Source organism: Alligator mississippiensis, chromosome 7 (genome assembly GCF_030867095.1).
Source record: "Alligator mississippiensis isolate rAllMis1 chromosome 7, rAllMis1, whole genome shotgun sequence".
NCBI lineage: Eukaryota > Metazoa > Chordata > Crocodylia > Alligatoridae > Alligator > Alligator mississippiensis.
In genome coordinates, this window is record NC_081830.1 from 30750915 (window position 1) to 30774072 (window position 23158).

Consider the following 23158-nt stretch of genomic DNA (forward strand, 5'->3'; position numbering starts at 1 on the left):
TGTAGCATGGAGAGGGGCTGATTCTCCAGCCTAGATAAGCCTCCCTTTGCCAGAGATTTCTGGGTATTATAAAGTCCTCTCGTGATGGTCTGGGGCAGCACCAAGAACCACATTTCTGAGGCCAACACTTCTGAGAACACCTTTTGAATGGACATGTGTTATTAGGACTGAGAAGGGGCAGGCCTGAGAGACAGTACAGGCATATTGGAAACACGTAGTGCTCTGGAGGGTGATGCCTGGTAAGGATGGAGAAGGGCAAACTTGCTCGGCTGTGGCTGGTCATTTCTAGGTGCTCCCTGGAACTGTTCACACCTACTTGCACCTCTCCTGAACCAATATGCAAAGAACTTGATCCCAGAAGGCAGAGAAACACCTGCCAGTGAGCTCCAGAGAGAAAAGGGATGGAGGCAAGAGAGGAATGTTTAAGCAAATGCTATTCGCTTTTATGGTTGGCCTTGGGCATAGAAAAAATTTAGTGATCAACCCTGTCACCTGCATGGGGAAAGGGGTAGTGGGGAGGAAACCTAGAAATCTAGCAGTGGTCTGAGGCTCTGGAAAGCTCAGTTCTGGTCTTAACTTTGCTACTGCCCCGCTGCATGACCATGGCCATGTCACTTGTCTGTGCCTCAGTTTCCATTCCCACTCCCCATCGCTGTCTTGACAAGACTGCCAGGGCCTTGGAGCAGGGACTGTCTCCCACCTGGTGTGTGCATAATGCTCGACACACGGGGTGCTGTGGGCGGGCAGGCAGGGCTGCTGCAGCTGCGTGAACTACGAATGGCAGAAGAAAGAATTATGACAGAAAAGAAAATGACCATTCAAAAATGTAATGTGCAAGACCCACTCAGATCGCTGCCAGACGTGGCACTGTTTTCTCGCCACACCTGGACAGTTCTGCCCCCCGTGACAATGCTGAGCACTTCGTTGTCATTTACCAAGGGGGAAACTGAGGCAGGAATCAATCTCCTTCTGCCCCACAGCTGCTTTGCACCTCAGGCTGACAGGCACCTCTGCAGAATGAGCGGGCATGCCCCGAAACTGTGAAAGGCACATGAGGCTGGGGGGACTCCAAACCAGAGGAGTTAAGTGACTTGCCCAAGGGCAAACAAGGAGTCCATGGTCAAGATGGCACCCCCCTCTCGCGCATCGACTCAGGCCGCTGCCTGTGCTGCTCTAATAGGGGTTCGACTCCAGATTCCACTCCCTCAAATCTGAACCTTTCACTTGGCTTTATTTCCGCCCCCTCGGGCACCAGGATGGCTGTGCTGGACCTGCGCACAAGGCCCCAGAAGGCAAGCCTTGCTCCTGACGCAGCCTCAGCATTACCTGCTACCCCATTTCCACTGACCACCTTCAGGCACTTCTGTACCCCATGTCCTGTCCTCGCTGCCTGTCGTTAGGGCTGGGCACCAGACAAACATGCAGCAGATAGATGGGCTCCTATGAAGGTCACTGAGAATGGGTGTGCCACTGCTCGTCTCGCCCTTCCGCGTTTTGGGAGCAGCCCCCAGGTATTGTGCACAGGGAGAGGTGCCTCCTGTGGCTTGGACTGGCTGAGGGAGACCCCAGGGTCGGCCTGGACATAATATCCCTTGCAGATTTCACCCTGAAGGCCACAATTCCCCCTCTGTGGAAGGGGAAGATAACAACTCTTCCTTTCTTTGCAGGGGACAAATGCCCAATTATGAGATACTCAAAGGCCAGGGTGATGGGACCCTCTAACATTTAAAATGAGACAAGGGTCTTTGGGTAGATGTAATCTCTTTGATTAGCTACATGATATCTAATACAATTGTATTAGATATGTGATTTTATTAGATATGTGAGATCTAATTTTATTAGGTATGTGATAGCTAATCAAAAAGATCACATCTACCCAAAGAACCTTATCTGCCTATGTCCTTAGTCCAACATGGCTACAACCAACAACCCTAAAAAGAGACAAAGCATTTCAAATGACCGGCAGGATTTTCACGCTTGTTTCCAGCTATAAACTCATCCCCCACCCCTCCTTAATGACAGAAGAGCAAAGAGGGCATGGAGGAACTTTTCTGGACTCTCCACTCATTCTTGGTTGCCTCAAGTTTTGGATCCTCAGCTTGAAGGCACCCGGCTCGCATTGTTCCCAAGGGACTTGAGAATGGCTTCCATTAACTCTCTGCTAGAGCATCTGCTCCCAAGTCAGTGGGGAATTTCTGAAAATCCCAGCCTAGGTGTCTTAACATCACACAGGGGCAAGGATCTTCAAGGCCGATGAAGGGCACCAGGTGCCTAAATTGACTTTTAAATTCATTGAGGGTTGGCTGCTGTGCTCTCTTTGAAAAACTTAAGAGTTCAAGATGGGCTTGACCAGTGAATGTTTTTGAAAATTGTAGCTGCTAAGTCTTTTGAGTGCCCCAGCTAAAATTTCTCTTACCCTGTTTCATATGCAGGGAGTTTCTCTCAAGTCCTGCACAGTAAATTGAGAAAAGACAAGTGCAGAAAGAAAGGGAAGCTTTTCACAGACAAGACTGTTCTCCTTTGTCACCATCACTCTTTGGTCATTGGCTGGCCATGGTTTTACCATTCTTGAAAAAAAACAAACGCAAAAATGTTAAAAACACCATTTTTGTTTGTTTTTTTTTTAACACCACCCCTCTGAGTCTGCGAATAAAATAGAATCAATCAATCAGACAGGCCTTTCCCTGCCCCCAAACTGGAGCTTCAGCACAGATATAATCCAATTTACTCTGTGGGGAAACCACCTGCAGCTCATCTGGAGCAATTTGGTGTCTGGGCACACATTTATCTTATCTCCGACATCCCAACTATTCAGCTGGTCTAACAAAAGATATTGGATTTACCCAAAGAACCTTGTCTGCCTATGTCCTTAGGCCAACACAGGTACAACCTACACCCCTTACCCCATCCCCTGCATTCCTGGGGCACAGAAGATCATTTAAATTCATCACAAAAGAATCCTACTTGCTGCAGCACTTTGGCCGCACTTCAGATGTGCACTTCAGCATAGCTTTAGGCCTGTGAGTCGTCCTATTGACTTTAACCGGGCTATGTATGTGTCCATGCTATCCTGAATCAGGGCCTGTCTTCTGAGTTTTTGTGCACCCAAGAATGTACTTATGCCACATAACGGAAATACTGATGGGCAGGTAGGTAGCAGCCAGCTCCCAAGCCAGTGGTTTGTACGTGGGACTTGGAAAACAAAACGTGCTCGTTTCACAAGTGGCTGGTACATGCACCTCTTTTACCTGCGCCTTATTTCCCCATGCCTGCACCTTTACAATTCCCAAAGTCTGCTTGTTAAGCGAGGCAGACCCAGGCAGAATTGGTGGAGTGGGTTGCCGGGGGGCCCATGTCATGCTCTCCATTGTTTTTTTTGCTGTATTTTTGCATATTAATCCTGGGTCTTTCAGGGTCCTTGCTGGCTTTTTGTGCATGGGGGAGCAAAATACCCAGAGCTACAGAGATTATTCTGCACTTCCTAGACTCATTCCTTTAGGAATGTGACTCTAGCAGTGAGATTTAGCATGCAGGCTCCTAAATCACTTTGGACATTTGGGAATTCTCTCTCAGGTGCAGAAATGCAGACAGCCTACTTGCTTACAACCCCAGCTTCTCTTGCGTGCGGTATGGTGTGAGAGAACACTACGCCTTTGTCAATATTTATTTTTTTTATTAAAATACTGTTATACCAAGTGGAATGCTACAGCAATCTCGGTATAGGGTGGCATAACAAAACAGCCAGGTTTACATTTAAATACTTAAGATAACTTAAAACGCACAAACAAAACCTCATTGTCTTTGGCAGAAAAAAAAAAGTTCACAGCACGAAAAAAATACTTAAAAAGAAATACCAATATCAATATAAAATATATTAAGTTGTTTTTTTTCTCTTTCATATTTTTTGTTTTGTTTTCCTTGTTGTAAACAATGCATGCGAACCAAATGCATTTGTTACATGTCTAGGAGAGAAATATATATAAAAAAAGTGCAGTTGTCCAGCAAATGCAGATGTTTAAAGAAGAAAGAAAAAAAAAAATTATATGAAGGCCAAGGGTGGAAAGCTTCCGAGTCTAATGGATTGAGAACACTCATTAAAATCCAAATTGGCTACTGTCAGAAGCCAGCTGTCAGTAGACAAGGGCGGGCATGAGGATTGTGAATGGTGATAGGCAAGTATATCTTGGGAGGGATCCAAGAAAGGGGGACTGGACTCCCACACCGGACTCTGAGCCGTTTTTCCTCTCCGATTGCAATCAGATCTGCCTTCATTCCCCTTGTCTGTGTTTTTAGATAAACACTGTTCTTCTCCCTCCCTTTGCAGATACAAACAGAAGAGCTGAAACACAACACATTGCTTCTGGTATTGCCAAAGACTCCCTCTTACCATCCCTGACCCTCTGGAGCAGTGCCCACTTGCAGTCATGTGAACATTCCTCAAGCCGTGTACAAGCACTGAACACCCAGGAAAGGGTCTGCAGCAGCTTGCCCTGGGAACACCTGACACAGCCCCACTGACTTTGATGGAGCTACTGGGACTCGAGGAGCTGCTTTCTGCTTCCCTCTGCCCACAAGAGTGGCTCCTGAGCTTAAAAACATCCATGCATGCTCAGAGACACTTGGCTCAGGGTGAGTATTCAAACAAACAGAGGGGAAATTCCAGCTGAAGGAACCATGGGAAAGCGCCCCAAAGGAAATAAGGACAGCCAAAGGAGTCCAATGGACAGATACACAGCTTCAGAGACAAACAGGACATGAAATGGAGGAAAAGGAACAGCATAGCACTGGAGGCCTGGATGGAAGACAGATGAGGGAGAAGCAAAAGAGAAGGGGAGAGATGGAACAAGGGAACTGAAATGATAGATACAGGGCTTGCTTCTATTGTACAAGACAAGGAGTTATTTACAGAGAACATCCCCTTCCTCACACACTTCCCAATGACACACACCCTGCGCTGCCTCCCCATCTCCCCCCAGCTACTGAACAATCTCCTTAGGAAAATGCCAAATGCCTCTAGGATGCTAACTCTCACATCCCCCTCACCCACAGCAATTTCCAGTCCTCTTCAAGAGAAGTGAAGGGGAAAGCGGGGGATAAGATGACGAGCAGGAATTCCATCTACACCAGCAGAATTCAAATGCTCCTTATTCCTGGTAGCTTCAAAGTGTGGAGCAGGTGCCACCAGCATGTCCAACAAAACCAGTCCTTCTAGTACCAGTTTCTAGCCATCCACAGCATGCCATCCTCCTCTGCCATCCACAGCTCAGAGGCAGAGGAGAGCTCCGTACCTCTTCACTTTCAGCTTCTCTTTTCTCGTTTCCTGGGGATTTCCAAGGGCAAGGGAAGCTTGGAATAGTCTTTCCCAAGCCAAAAGCTTCAGCAGCACTGCCCAGCACTCTAGCAGGCTCTTCCTTCCAAGGGGCAGGTGAGATCCGGCTCTGCCACGATGGGAAGTAAGCAGCATGCACAGATGAACATGGACACCAGCTGCGGCTTTGCTCCCAGCCCTTGGCTCACGGACTTGCTGTGATCTCTCTTGCATACCCTCCCCCAGCCTCCTCTATCCATGAACTCACCACAAAACCATCAAGGGAGAACAAGTCCCAGCCAAGACTCCCAGTAACTGAAGGGCACTTGCACCAACAGATGCTTTCCTCCGACATGGCCAACGTGGCCTGCAGGGGCAGAGAGGACGGTGGCCAGAACCTGCCCTCCCTTAAATCAAAATTTCTACCATGTCCGACAGGTCAAGGGTTCTGGCAGCAGCGAAGGTCTCTGCAAGAAAACAAAGTTGGGACTGTAAATACCCTGTGGCACCTTGACCTGATGCCAGCACAATGGGGCCCTTGTGCACACTACAGAAACGCAAAGACAAACTTTGCAGCTGAGCCCAACTTGAAAAGGAATCAAAATGAGGTGAGAGACCCAGGTCCTACATAAGTGATGAGCGATATGCAGGACCCATTTGAGAAACCATCATGGGACCTGTATTTCAGAGTTCAGAGGAATTACTGTTGGAAAATCAGGCCCATTTGGAAATCACTAGCTGCTTCTGTAAAGCTCATCTACACTACAGAGCTCTCTCCTGGCAGCCAGCACTTCTACAGCCCATGCAGAAACATCATCATCTGCACTGGGCCTTAATTCTAACCAAATGGGACATCAGATGAAACCCAGCTCCCTCTATTCATCTCACCAGGCCCTGGCCTCTCAAGCTGCCAAAGGCAGAGAGACCTTTCCTGGTCTCTCTCAACTGGTCTCCTCCTCTCCTCGTCTCTTTCAACTGGTTGAAGGGCCTGGGGAGAGGCGGTGAGGGAGAGGTGCTGGGGGATTCTTCAGCACAAGAAGAACTATGAGCAAATAGTTGGGGGACGCAGCCTTGCAGACTCCATCCTCCAAACACCTTTAGGGTAAAAGCCTGATTCTCCTGCCAAAGGGAGGCAGGTATTAGCCTGCCATGCATCTGACAAGCTGGGTTTCCTTCAGGTCTCTGGCCCCAGAATGAAGCCATAAGGCAGTGGTCACCAGCCTGGGAATCCTAATCTACAGGTAGATCCCAGAGCCTGATGGTAGATCCTGGGTTGGGGGGAAAGCTGGGCGTGCATACACGTGCACACCCACTGCCCCCAGCCCCAGCAGGTCAATCTGTGGGGGAGAGAGGAGGTGGGGGCCAGATAGAGGCCCCCACGGTGAGTGGCTGACCGTGCGGCCCAGCCAGGAGCAGGGAAAAGTAAGTGGACCTGGCCAGGTGGTGGGAGGATTGTAGCCTGAGGAGGCTCCTCCACGGACATGGGAGACTCCCTCCCCACCTCTGTGGGGGCGGAGGTGGCAGAGGCTGCTGCCGATGCGCCTCGAGTCCTGCTGCAGCTGGTTACATGTGGGCATGGCTCAGCTCAGCAGCAGGGACTCGCGTGGGGGCGGCCCTGGCCCAGCCGGGTCTGGGAAGATCTGGTCGTCCAGGGGTGTGTGGGGGGACTCCCACTGCTGGGCACAGCCCGGTGGAGGCCCTGGGGGCCCACGCTCCCACCCCCACTTGTGCTCAGGGTGCAGTGGACAGTCTGCAGCAGCACCTGCCTCGTCCTGACCACAGGTGGGGGGGCATGGGCCCCCCAAGGCCTTTGCTGGGCTGTGCCCAGCGGCAGGAGCACGCCCCACACGTGCCTCTGGACTGTGAAGAAGAGCCAGCTGAACCAGGGCCCAATGCCACGTTCCTCTGGCTGCCAAGTGAGTGCAGCTCAATGCAGCCACAGCACTGAAGTGGGATCAGGCCCTGTCCCAGCCAGGTCTGGGACACTCCACAGTCCAGGGGCGCATGGGGCATGAGGCGGGGCAGTGGGTGGGAGGCACGGTAGATCCTGGGGTGGCCTTTCGTTCCAAAAAGTGATCTTCACTATAAAAAGGTTGGGGACCATTGCCATAAGGAATAAAGAGAATGTCTCAGAGATATTCCCTTCCTTCTTTACCCCTCCTTTCCTTTCTCTCTCATCTCTTCCCACCCTTTTTTCCAGTCAAGATGCTCCCAGTCTACTATGCCCAATGTGTCTCGTGCCCACAGTTAGCCCCTACCACAGCAGGGGCTGCACCCTGGCCAACAGGCTGGAGTACCCCACTCCCATGCTCTCCTCACAGCTATGCTGAGCTTGGACAGCACTCAGGGCAGAGGGAAGGGAAGTTTCTGGATTTCCCACCTCACAGGAAGCCTGTACTCAGATCTGTACACAGAGTGAACAATGGCCCCAGCTCTGTCCGGTGGGGACTGAGGGAGAGGGCAAACACAGAAGGCGGGACTTACCCAATGAGTTGGCTGCACAGTTGCTGCCGTCGCGCTGGGGTTCGGGCCCATCGCCCTGAGTGCCCAGGCTGCTCTCCGACACACCATCTGTCTGTGTGCTCCCATCTTTGCTGCCATGCTTGGGGTGGAAGGGGAGAGGGCCGCAGGGAGGCGGGGCAGGCGTCTCTTCCATGGGAGCCTTGCCTGCTGAAGGAGAAACAAAGCTGACACCTTCAGTTGGAAAAGGTTTAAACGAGCTTTGCTGGATCTGGGCTTTTCCTAGGTCAAGTGGCACTAGCAGGGCACCCCTGTTCTCAGTGGTGGCAGATGACAGAACGAGGGGCAATGGTCTGAAGTTGTAGCATGGGAAGTTGAGGTTGGATATTATGAAAATCTCTCTCACTAGGAGGGTGGTGACGTACTGAAACAGGTAGGTTGTGGAATCTCCATCCATGGAGGTTTTTAAGAACCGGCTAGACAAAGCCTTGGCTGGGATGATCTAGTTGGGGCTGGTCCTGCTTTGAGAAGGGGGTTGGACTACATGTGAACTCCTGAGGTCCCTTCCAACCCTCATGAGTCTGTGCCGCCGGCCAATCTGACAGTTGCCGTTATGTCTGGTGTTCCAAGCTGCTGCCCTCACTCTGCCTGAGGGATGTTGCACTCAAGCTGCTTGCTACCCAGAGCCCCCTCTGACTAGGAAACATCCTGGTGTGGGGGAAACGAATGCCACAGAATGGAAGCATTTTAGGAAGTGCCGCAGACCAAAGGAGCTCTCAGGCAGGGCTTTAATACTGATCAGAGGGGTGAGCTTGCCAGGAATGCCTCAGCTGCAGAATCCCCTCAGCACAGGCAAGACGCTCCACTCACCTGGACTCCCTCTGGAAGTAGTTTCATTCAGCCGCTCACTGTGAGTATTGCCTTGCCAGCACTGGGCTCCAGAGGCCGCAAAGATGGATGGCACAGATTTGGCTGGCCTCAGGGCGCCCTGCAGAGCCTTGCTGGGGTCCTTTCTTGAGCGCTGCTGCAGGACTTTGATGACTGCATCCTTCTCCAGGATTTGGGCATGAAGGGCTTTTAACCTGGAGGACACAAAAGCAATGTGCCAGGTGAGATGGAGCAATCAGCAGCCAGAGATCTGGCTGAAGGAGTCTGCAGAAGGCATGGACAAGGTTTCAGTCATTTTGTACCTGAAGCATCCTTCATCCTCAACATTAGACCTTAGTCAATGCCCCTGGCAAAGATGCCTGGTTTCCATGATGGCTAGCGACCCAGCGAGAGGCCAAGTTCGAAATGCTCCATGAGAAATTGTGTTAATTGTCCAATCAAAGGCTGACCATAATGGAAAGTGAATGGAAAATGGGCCCTGTGAAACGCAAGGCTAGGCATACCTGTTCTCCATCTCTTGGTGCTTGTGGTTGGCCAACAAGAGATCCTCGTCAAAGCTGTTGTTGGGGGAGTGGCGCGGGGAGTGGTTGATGATTGTGGTGTCCCGCTGCGCAGCAGCAGTGGCAGCAGCGTCCATGGCAAACTGCCTCATGGTGCACTCCTCCAGGTACTTCTGCTCCCACTTGGTCATGTCTGCCTCCAGGGCTAGGATCTTCTCCTCCTTCTCCCTCACCTGCTCCGAGAGCACCTGGGCACTCAGCTCAGGGGATCCTCCACTTGTGGCTCCCACTTGCCTCTGCATTGGCAAAGAAAAACCCATGCATGGTGTGAGACTGCCTCATGAAGAAGGGGCCCATGGGCCTGACTAGCAGGCTCTTGAACAACGAGACACTGTACATTCTTTATTACCTTCTTCCTCAAGCATCTGGAACTGCCCCTGCTCCCATGCCCTACCCTCCATAAGTTCCCTTCCTCACCTGCTGAGCCCGCAGCATCTTCAGCTCCTGCTCCAGGCGGGTGCGGAGACGCAGTTCCAGCTGCTCCCGCTTCTCACAGGCAGCCTGGAGCTGGCCCAAGGCCTGCTGCAGCCTCTCCACCTTCTCCACATATGCCCTCTTCTTCCTCAGCTCATCCTCGGTCTTGGCAGCTCGTGCCTGAGCATTGCTCAGCGCTTGCTCCAGCAGCTCTGCCCGCCGGCGCTGGTCCTCATTGGCGCTGCGCAGCAGCAAAATCTCCCGCTCCAGCTTCTCCTTCTCCTGCTGGTGCTCGTAGTCTGGAAAAGGCACCAGAAGCAACTGTGTTAAGGCTGAGTGCAGTGGTAAGGCTGAGAGAAAGGCACATACTCCCAGTTGCCCCAATTTCCTCCCAGCGTGTGACTGGCAGATGCTGCCTCAGAGCTGTCCTGCTAGTGCACTAGTCCAGATACAGACTGAGGGAAGTGTCTTCTGCCCCACCCACGAAGACCAAGAGGCTCCTCAGGCTCTCTCAGACAGACACCAGATATGAGGGGGTCCAACAGGCTTTACCCACAAGGGTTGTTCCCTGCCATACTGTGCCTTCCTTTCATTCTGACACCACTACTATTCTGGTCCCAGGGCCTCTCCTCAACTCCATCTGCCACCTGGCTACCCCCTGGGGCCAAGAATTGAAATGGCCCTGTCACCAAATGCCTTGGGAAATATTCTCAGGGCTCACCCCTCAGCTCACACAGCAGGGGCTGCACCCCTGGGATTTTGGAGACTGGATGCTATTTCCTGTTCTGCCACTGACCAAGTCATTCTCCTGCTCTGTGCCTCAAGCTCCCTGCCTGTAAAATTAAGCCAATGATACTGCTTCCCTATAAAAGTCTTGGGAGAGCTGGGTGGGCAGGTAGAGGAACAAGTCTCTCCCTACGAGGAGAGACTAGAGAAACTGGACCTTTTCAGCCTCCGCAAGAGAAGGTTGAGAGGCGACCTTGTGGCTGCCTATAAGTTCATCACGGGGGCACAGAAGGGAATTGGTGAGGATTTATTCACCAAGGTGCCCCCGGGGGTTACAAGAAACAATGGCCACAAGCTAGCAGAGAGCAGATTTAGACTGGACATCAGGAAGAACTTCTTCACAGTTTGAGTGGCCAAGGTCTGGAACGGGCTCCCAAGGGAGGTGGTGCTCTCCCCTACCCTGGGGGTCTTCAAGAGGAGGTTAGACGAGTATCTAGCTGGGGTCATCTAGACCCAGCACTCTTTCCTGCTTATGCAGGGGGTCGGACTCGATGATCTATTGAGGTCCCTTCCGACCCTAACATCTAGGAATCCTATGAATCCTAAGTTCATGGTAGGCAAGACTGAAGCTCTGTGCAAGAAGCCAGCATTATCTGCCCAAAGCCCTGGTCCATTCCACACCCCTCTTATCTGGTTATCAGTGGAAACTGCTGTGCCACTGACTTCAAAGGAGTTTCCTTGCTTTACACCAATTGTGGATTCAGCCTACAGCCAGTAGGTTTTAAGTGACAACTCCCTTCCCCCTGCCCAGTCAAATAGGGTGACAGGGAACTCTCAGAGGGTGCCTCCATGGTCATGAAGCAGTACATGCTCCGAAATGAAAGAACAAGACCACTGGTTAAAACTATGTAGTGTTCCCTCTGCCTTTCTTTCCAAACTGAATTGCAAATTCTACAATTGCATTAAACAGTTATGTTCTACATGCAGCCAGGCCTGAGACTGAGGGGCTAAGGCAGGTGGTAAGGGGAATCGCATGGCTGTGCCCCCTTTTTTCTTCTTTTGGGCATGGTGGACATCCTGCTGCTGCTCATGGGAGCCCACATGAGCCAAGAAGAGAGCACCTGGCTCATTCCCAGCCTCCAGCAAAAAAAGTTTTCTCCTTTTAAAAAAAAAAAAAAAAGCAAAAGTACAGAAAGGGAGAAAACCTCGGCCTGGGACTGTGAGTGGAGGGAGTGTGAGCTGAGCTGGAACAGCCGGAACAGCCTCTGGAATGCTAGGAATCCAGGTCACACCGATGGCTGTTGTGATTAATGGCTCTCGTTTAAGTGCCAAGAACAGCTTTAGCTCTCCCTGGGGAATGGCAAAAAGCTTCCAAGAGAGGATCCGCCTCCTCTTCTATCTTAAAGGGACCTTACCCTCCCTCCCAACAAACCCTCTGTGAAAAATGTGCCAACATGCCCTTATCTACTGGAAAGATTTACAGCAAAGGGCTCGTGATAGAGAGAGCAAGAAAGGCACAACCAGACAGTTCTGCAAGCCACATCCATGAGGTTTGGGCATGGAGTGGGCACTCACTTTGCGCCAGGAGTTTTGCGACAGTCCCTTGGTTGCCTTCTTGGTTCTCCTGGTTCTTGCTGGCCAGCTGTTTGTTTGCAGATTCCAATCGTTCTGTTTTCAATAAAAAAAAAAAAGACTCAGACATATTTTCAGAGTTTGCTTAATGGGGAGCAGCCTGGTTCCTGGAAGAAACCAGTATTATTACGAATTCATCTCACAACGCGTTCCACAAACTGATCTACCAGGAAACAATTTAGCCTAGAGAAGAGAAGACAGGGGATTTGATAACAGTCTTCAAATACCTGAAGGCTGATTACAGAGATGATGGGGATGAGCTTTTCTTTGTAGCTGTAGGGGACAGGGCAATGGCCTCCAGCTGTAGCAGGAGAAATTTAGGTTGGAGATTAGGAGGAGCTTTCTGACTGCAAGGCTGGTCAAACATTGAAACAGGCTGTCCAGAGAAACTGTAGAATCTCCATCCTTGGAAACTTTCAAGAGCAGGCTGGACAGACACGTGGCTGGGATGGTTTAGGCAGAGATGCTCCTGCCTTGAGCAGGAGGCTGGACTAGATAAGCTTATGAGGTCCCTCTTCCAGCCCTACTTTCCTATGATCCTATGTCAGGAGACAGACTTTGCTGGGGGACTTGGTCATGACAGGTGACTCTCTCCAGTCAGAGAGAAGTAGGTATTGGCTGATGCTTCTTGGGCAGAAGCACATGTGACCTTGACATGTGTGACCTTGTAGGACCACATATGGGGCCATGCACTGAACATACTAGGGACAAATGGTTGTTTGGGTGTTATCTGGGATGCAGAGGGAGCAGCGATGCGGGTAACCTCAGCCCAGACCAAGGCCTGATTATAATGATTATCTTCTCTTGGTATGAAAGACAGTCTAAAAAGAAGCAGGCCCCAGAAATTCCCTGCTCCCTCTTCCCTGTTTGAGGCTGCCCCAGCATCCTACCTTTCAGATCCCGGTTGAAATCTTGAAGCCGACGCATCTCCCCATCCTTCTTGTTCCTCATGGTTTTCTCCAATGCTTCTCGCTTGGAAGAAGCCTTCATCAGGTTCTCATAGTCCTCCGAGATCCGCTGAATCTCTGTCTCCAGCTAAGGAAGAGGGAAACAATTGAGTGACATTAGATATTCATGGTATGAGGCATAAAAGGGGAAGAGGACAGCAGGTCACCACCATGTCTGCAGTGTGATGTGCACTGCAACACACTGGGGCTGCTGAGGATTAGTAAATTGGTCTTTTAAGTCATCAAGACCTGGGTTGGAGCTTGGTGGTGGGAGACGAGTTTGGTGAAATGGTGTCACCCTTCTCCTCATAGATGTGGGTCAGGAGTGAAGTGCATGCTGGCAGACAGACAGCAAATAGTGAAGGCTGTGTGCTGCCTGCCTGTACTTGCTGCCTGCCCTGAGCCAGTGTTCCTTGTTTGTAATTGCTACTTACACTTAAATAAAGTAATAACAAAGACTTTCTCTCCACCTCACAGAAAACCCCAAGCGCAACCCAAGCTGAGAGATGCCACCCACAAAACACTTGGCTAGCTGTCCTTAGTGTCTACAATAACCTGCTTACCCATCATGCACTTATTCTTCTACTTGCCACCAGAATGCTCACCAAAATCATGACACTATTTTGGGACTTCAGACCTTGTTTTTGTTTTTGTTTTTTTTTGGGGGGGGGGGTTAATTTAGATGGTACCTCTTAAAAAGCACCAGGCACAATAAAACTCCCAAAGATTCAGATTGGTTTTTCCTCCATTCCTCAACTTGCTGGCTTGCCCCAGAGAAGCATTTTCCCCTTTCTCTCCTGTGAGGAAGCCCCTCCAAGACCATCTCAGGTCAAGGAATTGCTCTGCTCTGTCCCACAGGGATAACTGAAAAGTGCTGAAAAATCCTCATATTTTCCTGGGTGAGATGTTTCACACAGAGATGGATAAGTGAAGGTGCCCTAGGCTGGGTTGAATCACAGTAATAAAGGCTCCTGGTACAGTCTCACCTCTTTCTAGCCATGGGCTTGGCCCCAGAATGGGAGTGGGGATGCTTTTGGAGCACTTTACCCACAGAGAAATACTGGAATATTGTAGCAGCAAAGCATTCCTGGCATATCTGCACCTATGCTGGGCAAGACGTGCTTTGCAGTGATCTAGTAAAACTGCCCTTTACAGGTGAAACAAGCTAGACCAGTAAGAGTGCATTTTTGTTGGCTTAATTGCATCTGTACCAGGGGCTTCTGCCGGCATAGGTGTTGGTCAGAGGCCACTCCTCTTCACACCCCGCCTGAGAGCGATGCTGGCAGAAAGTTGCAGCATAGCCCTGGTCTATGCCTGCACTTGTCTCATGGAAAATTCAGGCTCTTCTTCCCCATCCAGGAAGAGCACAGGCCAACTGCAGATGCTTCCTCAGCCTGACGAAGGGTGTCTGTGCCCAAAAGCTTGCAAAGAAGAATTTTTTCCAACTATTTGGGTTGGTCTAATAAAAGATATCAGATTTACCCAAAGAACCTTGTCTGCCTACGTCCTTAGACCAACGTGGCTACAACCTACACCCCTGGCTCTTATCCCTGTAATTTGAATGGATCCAGGGATGGAGCCGGGTCGAGGGATCCATGTGGGTAAGCGTGTGCTTTATGAAGGGTGTCCCAGTTTGTCCCCACCACCAATGGCCTCAATTCTGTCCCGCACAGGTGGTCTCTTGCTCTCCTGACCCAGGACTCACTTTCAACTCTCCCCCCCACCCCAGTCCTGGCATATGCTCCCTGCCTCCCCACCTCTGCAGCCCTGGCACGTGCCTCTCCTGTTGTCAGAAGCCCTCCCAACTGCCCATTTGTTCTGCAAGGAGCGACTTCCCCTTGGCTGAGGCTGGGCTGGAACAGGCCTCCCCTTGTGTGCCTCTGCACAAAGGCCTTTCTGTGGCAGCCCAGCAGAGACCCCAAGAGGGAGGGACAGGCAGAGAGAGGGCCCAACTGTTAATAGAGATGGTGAATGGACTCTTTTTTTATCCATTCAACAACTGCCTCAGCTGAGGACCTGTTGTGTTGTGTGCTTCTGAACCACAGCTGTTTAGAGGGGTGGGAGAAGGAGGGAGAAAGCAAGTGACAGGGGGAGAGATTAAAAAATTAGAGGGGAGGAATTTTCTCAACAGCTGTTTGGTCCTTCTCCAGACAAAAATCAAAACCAAAAACCAGCCAAAAAGTGCCTTTAAAGAGAAGCAAGGAAGCTGGGACTCTGAAGGGATTTTTCTTTTCCCTGGGCCTCATCTTACACAGACACTTTTCCCAGTGGAACTGCACCTGCTTTCAACAGCATCCAGTGAAAACATCTCCCTTATAACCCAGAAACACATGTCCCAAACACAGGAGGCGGTGCCTGGTCTGTCATCCTGGAGAGAAATCTGAGGTGCCCTGTCCCTAACGAACCTTCATTAGGTGGCAACAGCCAGGAGCTCAACTGCTATCCCCACCAGAGATATTGCACAATGCCGGATTGTCCCCTTGGGATGGAGCAGGGATTGGGAAATCCCATGTAGCCACCTGTACCTGGTGCTGCTGGGATCCATGTGCATGTGGGGACAGTATGTGGGTGCTGACAACTACTCTGAGACCCCCAGGCTGTTGCACTGAGAGGTGGCCCCTGGCTCAGGTCTCAGTGAAGGCAATGGGAGCTTTACCACTGCCTTCAGTGGGAACAGGGCTAGGGCAGAGTTGAGCTCTATTGAAAACTCCACTCCTCCTGGCTCCTCTGGGGTTGTCCAGCTGGGTGAGCAATGGACAAGGTTGAAGGGTCCAAGAAAAACTCAGAGTGATTCCAAATGTAAGCAGCATCATTTCTTCCCTGTCCCCACCATATCTGGTTTCTCAGGAGGAGGATGGAGAGTGCAGCTCCTTCCCATTTCACTGATGACTGGTTGAGTGTAGAGCCAAGGAAACCAGAAGGCCTGGTAGAACCAGGTACAATGTAGGCAGGAGCTGAACCAACTTCCTCCAGAGCACTGTTAAAGCCTTTCTATCCTGTCCCCAGGGGACTCCTTTCTATCCACTTTCATGGATCCCCTTCCTGCATAACTGTCAGCGTCCTCAGTCCTGGTATAAAGTATGATGCCAGGTACATCATATCTCTTTCAGTCTGTAACAGCCAGGCAGGCAGGAGGGGCCTGGCCATGGTTCTAGGCAAAAGCTCTGGCTTGACACACAAAAGGCAGCTTCAGGAGATAACAGAGCTCTTTGTTCAGTGTTAGCAGAAAACCATCCTTCTGCTAAAGGACCACAGGCCTGCCTTGTCCTGAACAAAGCCTGCCTGCCCATTGGACCCTGCTGTTCTCTGATAAAAGCACTGATGCCCCCTTTCTAAGACATGTTTCAATCACCATTTAGTGGTGAAATGCATGCTGAGCCCTACTGGCAATCCAACTGCCCAGGGGTCTTAGCCTGCCCACTGCTTTGCAACAAGGGCTTTGGCAGAGCATACCACTGGCAAGACCCTGGCAATGCTAGCTCTGTTCATTTACCTTCTGGATGCGGCTTGCTTTCTCGCTGTAGCTCTCAAGCTCCCTCCGTAGCTTCTCATTCTCTCTCAGCAGCTTCTCATTCTCTCTCAGCACAGTCTCCATCTGGGCCAAGTGGCTACTAGCAGAAGCAGCTTGGGCTGTCATCAAGGCCTCCATCCCAACTGGAGTGAGAGACCCCAGTGGACTATGGCACAGCGAAGCCTGCTGTGGCAGGAAAGCCTGGGGCAGGTGGGCCTGCATCACCCTGGAAAATATTTTTTTTTTAAAAATGGTGAATACACAGGCCTGTTGACACTGCTCGTCACACACTGTGTGCACTTTCAATGAAGGGATGGAGGGTGAAGAGCTGCACAGCTATAGCTCCACTGACCCCCAGAAATGTTTTAAGGCCCTGGTGCTGCCCTTGGATGGAAGGCAGTCAGAGCTGCAGAGGATACCTCTGCACACAGGCATGTGAGGACAAAAGCTGGCACTGGAACACTGAAAATACTCTGCAGGAGAGTCACTGCAGAATGCCCCAGCGGAATCTTTAAAGAGCTCCTGATGCGTCTTTCAAGCAGGGGTCAGGCACAGCAGCCCTTAGCATATCTGACAGAGAGAGAGAGTGCGCAGGATTTTCAAAACAGGCCAGACCAACTCTGCCCTCTGGTAAAACTGCTTCAACGGGAGCTGATGTCAGGTAGAGATCTGCTGAGATCTCTTAAAAACCCCACCTGAACCTTTCTGTAAATGACACCCTTACAATTCACTCTCCTGTAAAAGAACCTGGGGAAAGTTTTCGAAAGCACTTGAACAAATTAGGGTGAATAAGTCCCATTTGCCAAAGGTCCAGATAATTAATAGTATTTAAGCACCCAGATGCAGATGACCCCTAGCAGGCAAACCAGGCACCGAAATACTTTTCAATATGGTCTTAAGAGCCCAAATCCTATTGATTTTCACCACCAACTGGTCCTCTAAATGTCTAAGTTGTTTTTGAAAATGGGACTTGAGTGCTCAAGTCACTTCAGTAGTTTAAAAAAAAAAAAAAAGTGTTACCCCTTATTTCTAACCCACGTTTAAAGAGAGACCTTGTACCACCCAGCCCCATCCCAGCACTCAGAGAGAGGAACTTATCTGCCAAAGGTAAGCAGTGACAAATCTTTAAATCTCCACAGCACTGCCCCACTCTTCTGGTGAACTCCAAGAAGTTAAGGATGTTTGCTTCCCCCTAAGGCGATTCCTGATCAGCAGGCCCACCCTGTATGCAACTAATATACTTTTTACCTTACCTAGTTTGTGTCAGAAGAGCATGCTAAACATATTAAATGCAGGCATAGGTCTCCCACACCTCCCCCATCAACACACAAAGCAACTGCCCTGAGCTCCCAGACACTGTCCTTGGTGTCAGCTTAGAATTCCCAGAATTTAATATGGCTGCTGCATGGGATGGGAGCTGTACCGGATTTAACCAAGGTCTGGTCTGGGGAGGCTTATTTAAACGTGGGTCTGCATTCTTGTGAGATGATTTGGTAGCAAAAAAGAATAAATACATTTTCCTTTCTGCTTGTGACCCCCTCCCCTCTTTGTTCCCTCAAAGAGAGAGCATTTCCTGCCGGAGATGCTATCTCTTCCTGCCAGCATTCATTCTGACTTATCCAGCAGCAGGAACCCATATGCACTCTCCTCCACCTTTCCCAACTATGCAGCTTGCTAAGAAGTCACTGGGAGACCAAGCAGCTACGAAATGGGGGGCAGTAGGGACAGGACAGAACAGCTCAAAGGGGTAACTAAGGTTTTGTTTCTCCCCTGTAACTCTGTTCTTTCCCCCATTTTAAGTAACCACAGACATCGTTTATAACGTGATCAAACTCCCAAGCAAACTGAAATGAGCAATGCTTTGCGCAGGCTAAGAACTACAACAGCAGTCCTGCATCATTAGCAGTGCAAAGTGTGAGACATGCCAAGCTGGGGCTTGCTAAGGTACTTGATGCACTTGTCATCTTCCCTACCACCTCTTAACAACCCTTCACTGAAGCAGCCAAAAGAAGAGGAACCTTAACTGGTTTTACTGGAATTACCCTGGTGTAATAGAGAGCAGGATTTGACCTAAGGTTGCAATGGAGGCAAGTAAAGCTGGATTTGGTCTCTGGTGTTTGCAAAGTGGACAACAGCATGGTATCAATGGCACTGCACACAGCTGCTTAGAAGCTTGTAATAACCAAGGCTGACCCCAAGAAAGCTGATGCTATTCTGTACTCAGCACTGTCATCAGCTCCCACAGTCCACAGGCTACTTATGAGACAGTAACTGCACTCTCCTCCTGCCCTCCCAGTGCAGGATTGGTACTTGTCCATGTAGGGGGGGTAACTTCATTTTCTCTTCATCATTGCACAAGCCTGTTCCAAATTAAGCCATTTCGTGATTCAGTTCCAGCTCCTAAATCAACCAGAAATTCCACTCATAACACCAGGGGAAAGGGCTTTTAAGAACAGTTTAATTTTCAGAGACAGTGGGCCAAATGTAACCCTACTCTAGCCTCACCTGAGATGCACGTAGCTTTAAAAGCATGATAAAAAGTAAATGCCCAAATTCTCTGCCCTTCCACATTTGCCAGCACTTCCAGATCTGGGAAAGTATCCATAGAACTGGGGGAAAGTGAGGACTGGCACAATTAGCAGAAGACAGTAGAGTCCCTGCCTCCTCTCCTTATTCTGCAAGGCTTGGCTTTCTCTGCTTATGCACAAAGCCTTGGGCATGAGAATGCATTGGAAGGCAACGGCCAAGGTACTTCCTGGGAGCCATGTGGTTCAGCAGAAAGTTACCCAGCACTTTTTCTATTCGTCTTTTCCAGGGCTACGGCAACTAACTGCCCCCAGGACCGCAGGAATTGGTAGTGCATGCTGTTCTGTTGCAGATGGTGAGGTGCAATATACATGCTGTTGGTTACCTGACTTCAGGGTGCTGATACCCTGGGCCATCCCTGGAGCAAGGCCTGGAATCTGCCAGGTAGCTGACCGAGGGCTCCTGGGAGGGCATAATGTAGGGGTATTCTGGAGGGGGCCCCCGTGGCTCCATCCCCTCAGCATGCTGGCCTCTCAGAGCAGACAGCTGGTAGTGCCTCGAAAGCTGGGGATAGCTGTGGGAGGAACTCATGTGGTTCTGGGCCTTGGCTCCATTCCTCTCCAGTGACATCTGCATGAGGCGTTCGCTCAGCGACCTCACGTGACCATGCTTCAGATCCTTCAGGGACTCGTCCTGGCGCTTGCTGCTGCTGTCGGCAGCATAAGCTCTGCGCTGGCCTGTCTCGGTGTAAGCCCCTGAGCTGGCCACCCCAGCCTGCTGTGCCCCTCGCTGTGAGGCGTAGTACTGGGAGTGGGCCTTGGCCTCCTCATAGGTGGGCAGCTCCTCGCCTTTGTGCTGGGGCTGGTAGAGCCGGTACAGGTTGTTCTCCAGGTAGATGTGGTCGGAGTGGTGCTCCTGGCCCTGGGGCTCCTGCCGGGTAGACTGCTGCACCATATGGCTCTCTTCTTGTGTAAGGCTCTCCAGGGAAGAGCGAGGGCTGCTGCTGCTTCCTCCTCCACGTAGGGCCTGCTGCTGAATCGCCAGCAGCGTGCGGTTCTCTGTAAGGTTCCCATATCTCAGCTGCTCCTGGATGAGCCGGTGCAGGACTGTCCCAGAGGAATCCTCTGCTGTCCTCATCTTTGGCTGGTCAATCGGCAACCAGTGCTCCCAGTGGGAAGAAATGATACAGTCCCACGGATCTAGCAGCAAACGGCCACTGCAAGGAGCCTGCAAGAGAAGAAAATTAAAATTAGAAGACAGCTCTTGCAGTCAGGCAAGAAGCAACATTTTTTTCATAGAGTATCTTCAGACAGTTGCATTTTTCCAGAAAACCACTGCAGCATTCTGGCCCTGAAAGAAACTGCCTCTCCTTTAGTCACATCCGATGGGAGGTACGATGGGGAGGAGAGGGATTCTGAGCAATGCTTATATGCTCATACCCTGGGACCAGTAGAGAATCACAGCTAATTCTGCGGGGGGTCATTTACAACCAGGCCCTAGGGAACTTCAGCTTCAGCTCCTGTCCTAAGCACTGCAGCCTGCCTTGTGGATGCTGGACGCAGACCAAACCATGCAGGTTCAACTCCAAGGGAACCCATTTCTCTTACAGAACGGCACTCTACTCAGCTGCTCGTTGCTCCATTACATCCCATCTTGTCCAAAATGTCCTGACCTCAGCTTGCTCAAGAGGTGACCTTGGGTGGGGAGTGAGGAATGTCGCTAAACAGGGAACTTCTATGGGGAACTTCGCTGGCTTCCTATTGTTACACAGAGCCTTGGCGCACTGGCTTTCCCTGGGACTTGAAGCACAAACAGTGCACTGGCGGTCCACTGCAAATAGTCTGTACAGCTGTATTTACCACCTTGGAAAGAAGTGCTCATGGGAATCTAGTCAAAACACCTGAATTTGGTGCATCTATCTGCAGGTGCACACACGCATGCACACAAAGGCTAGGTAACAAAGAGAACCACGGCAGGGAAAAGCAGGGATTGCTGCCTAAGAAATCCAGTCCATCTGCTGGGTCGAGTCAAATTCATCCCCTTAAATAACAGACCCTGCAGTTCGGGGAAACTGAAGTATTGATAACGGAGGCAGGGAAGAGGTTTTATTAACTGCAGTGAAAGACGTGCTCTTGCCTGCACCGAACCGGGCTGTGCTGGGCAGACCCAGAGGCATGCCAGTGCATGCTACGCCTTGTCCCTGCGTTACCAGCAGAACAGGACAAACGTTACAGTCCACCTAACACAAGGACTTTCGTATAAGAGGCATTTGTCAAATGCGGACCATAAATTAGCCTTTTTAAATGCAAGCTTTGACAAACCTCAAGATCATTACGCACCCACGAGACACTTTGTGAACCATCTCCAGAGACTCTAATCGCCAAAACGAATAAACCTCGCCAGCTATGTTTGCAAACATTGCAACACCGGGTGCGCAAACAGGAGAAGTGGACTCAAAAGCGCCAGGATGCAGAGTGGGAACAGCATGTGTCTATTTATACTGCCCGGCTGGAGGGATGCGAATAACAACACCTTCCCAAACGCGGGTCTCTGATGTGGCATCTCTCGGCTGCGCTACGGCGTGTCGCCCCCCGCGGCCCGACCCTTCGCCGGCAAGAAGGAAGGGCAGCCGGACCAGCCCCGCCGAGACGGGCCGCTGCACGTGCGCCCGCGCTCCGGACACGGAGGGCCCCGGGCCCCGGCCTCACCCCGCCTCTCGTCCCATGCGAAGCCGGCTCCGCCCGAGCTCCCCCTGCAAGCTGCTCTTCCCTGGAGGTGGGCGAGGACCCCACCTGACCTGGCCTGGCCTGGCCCGCCTGCCCGCCCACCCACCCACCCCGCTCCGGCTCCAAGCACGGCGAGGGGCGAGCCGCCCGGCCCCGGCCCCGGCCCCGGCCCCGGCCCCGGCCCGCCGCACTCACCCGCGCATCGCAGCCAGGACCAAGACGAGCGTCGCGGAGCGGCCGAGCCGACAGCTATGCCCGGAATGCGGCCGCCCCGCCCCGGCCCCGGCCCTGGCCCCGCCCCCAGCTCTGCCCCGCCCCCAGCTCTGCCCCGCCCGCCGGGCCCGCCAGGGGGAGCGCGCGGAGCCCCCACCGGCCTCGGCTCGGCCTGGCTGCGGGTGTAGGACGAGGTGTGGGCAACGGGTGCGGGTCTGTCTCTTCCCTTCCCTTCTTCTTCCTCTTCCTTCCCCTTCTCTCGCTCCCTTCCCTTCCTTCGTTCCTTTCTTCCTCTTCCCCTTCTTCTTCCCCTTCCCTCTCTGCCTCCAGGGCCTGGCGCTGGGCTGAGGCTCGGCCGGGTGCCAGCCAGCTGTCCCTGGTCTTTCCGCCAGCACACCTTGTCTGGAGGTCTGCCTTCTGCCTGGCCGGGTTGTGCCACCTCTGCCCACCATAGGGTGGCCATCACAGAGGACAGTCTGGTTTTCTGCTATTCCGTCAACTGATACAGCACCCAACGCCTTTATGTCCTGTTTTTCTCTTCAAGAGAAAATAGAAGACATACAGGCGTCCGGTTTCGTATCAATACAGGACAGAGAATAACCGGACTGTCCTCTCTGATGGCCACCCTAGCCCACTAGGCCAGGACTAAGCCACAAGCAGATCACTTGTTTTGGGAGTCCAGAGTCAGGCATCTGCGCACAAGGTCCAGCCCAGCCCGCCACAGTACTCCTTGCTGGTGATGCAGGCCCAGCAAGAATGGGATGCTGGCGCTGGCACTGGCATGGCCATCTTCCTGGGTGATGTGGGGGAGTGTCGGCGATCCCTCTCCAGGCTCTTGAGGTGACAGTGGTAGTCACCCATGTTTCGTATCCATACGGGAGAGGGGATGATGACTGCACCACAGACCTGGATCTTGGTGTCTTAACCAGAATTGGAGATGAAGAAAGACATGCCAGAGTGAATCCTGTGCTGGATCTCCTCATCCATACTCTCTCTGGGAGGTATCAGGGGAAGGGATCCACTGCCTTCAGGGTTTTAGCATTGCAGGCAGCAAGCAAAATGGGAGATGTCCCAGTCGACATCGCGGCCTCGCACCCTCCATATGTGTAGTCACTGAGAAGGGAGGCAGCAGGTTTAGTGTAAGAAGCATCTCAAGCCTAATCGGCTTGGCTTGCAGCTGTTATTTCCCTGCAGTGGCCATCTCCACCCCCTGTGCGGGGTGCAGGCAGCATTGTTCTTGCTGTGGC

At 51.6% G+C, this 23158-nt stretch overlaps 1 protein-coding gene across 2 annotated transcripts; it reads right to left on the bottom strand.

The window, feature by feature from the left end:
- Positions 1–3652: 3652 nt before the first annotated feature.
- On the bottom strand, positions 3653–21978 carry AMOTL2 (angiomotin like 2). 2 transcript variants are annotated; one of them, XM_059730765.1, is made up of 10 exons: positions 21894–21978; positions 19358–20199; positions 16429–16672; positions 12879–13023; positions 11932–12024; positions 9634–9929; positions 9160–9452; positions 8639–8850; positions 7793–7975; positions 3653–5775 (listed from the first exon to the last, which is right to left on the bottom strand). In XM_059730765.1, exons 2-10 carry the CDS (start codon positions 20107–20109, stop codon positions 5717–5719), a joined length of 2277 nt encoding a protein of 758 aa, XP_059586748.1. In that variant the 5' UTR covers positions 20110–20199; positions 21894–21978; the 3' UTR covers positions 3653–5716. The 2 variants fall into 2 exon arrangements, with proteins under 2 accessions (XP_059586748.1, XP_059586746.1); XM_059730763.1 differs by having other exon boundaries at positions 7793–7978.
- Between the last annotated feature and the right edge of the window lie 1180 nt (positions 21979–23158).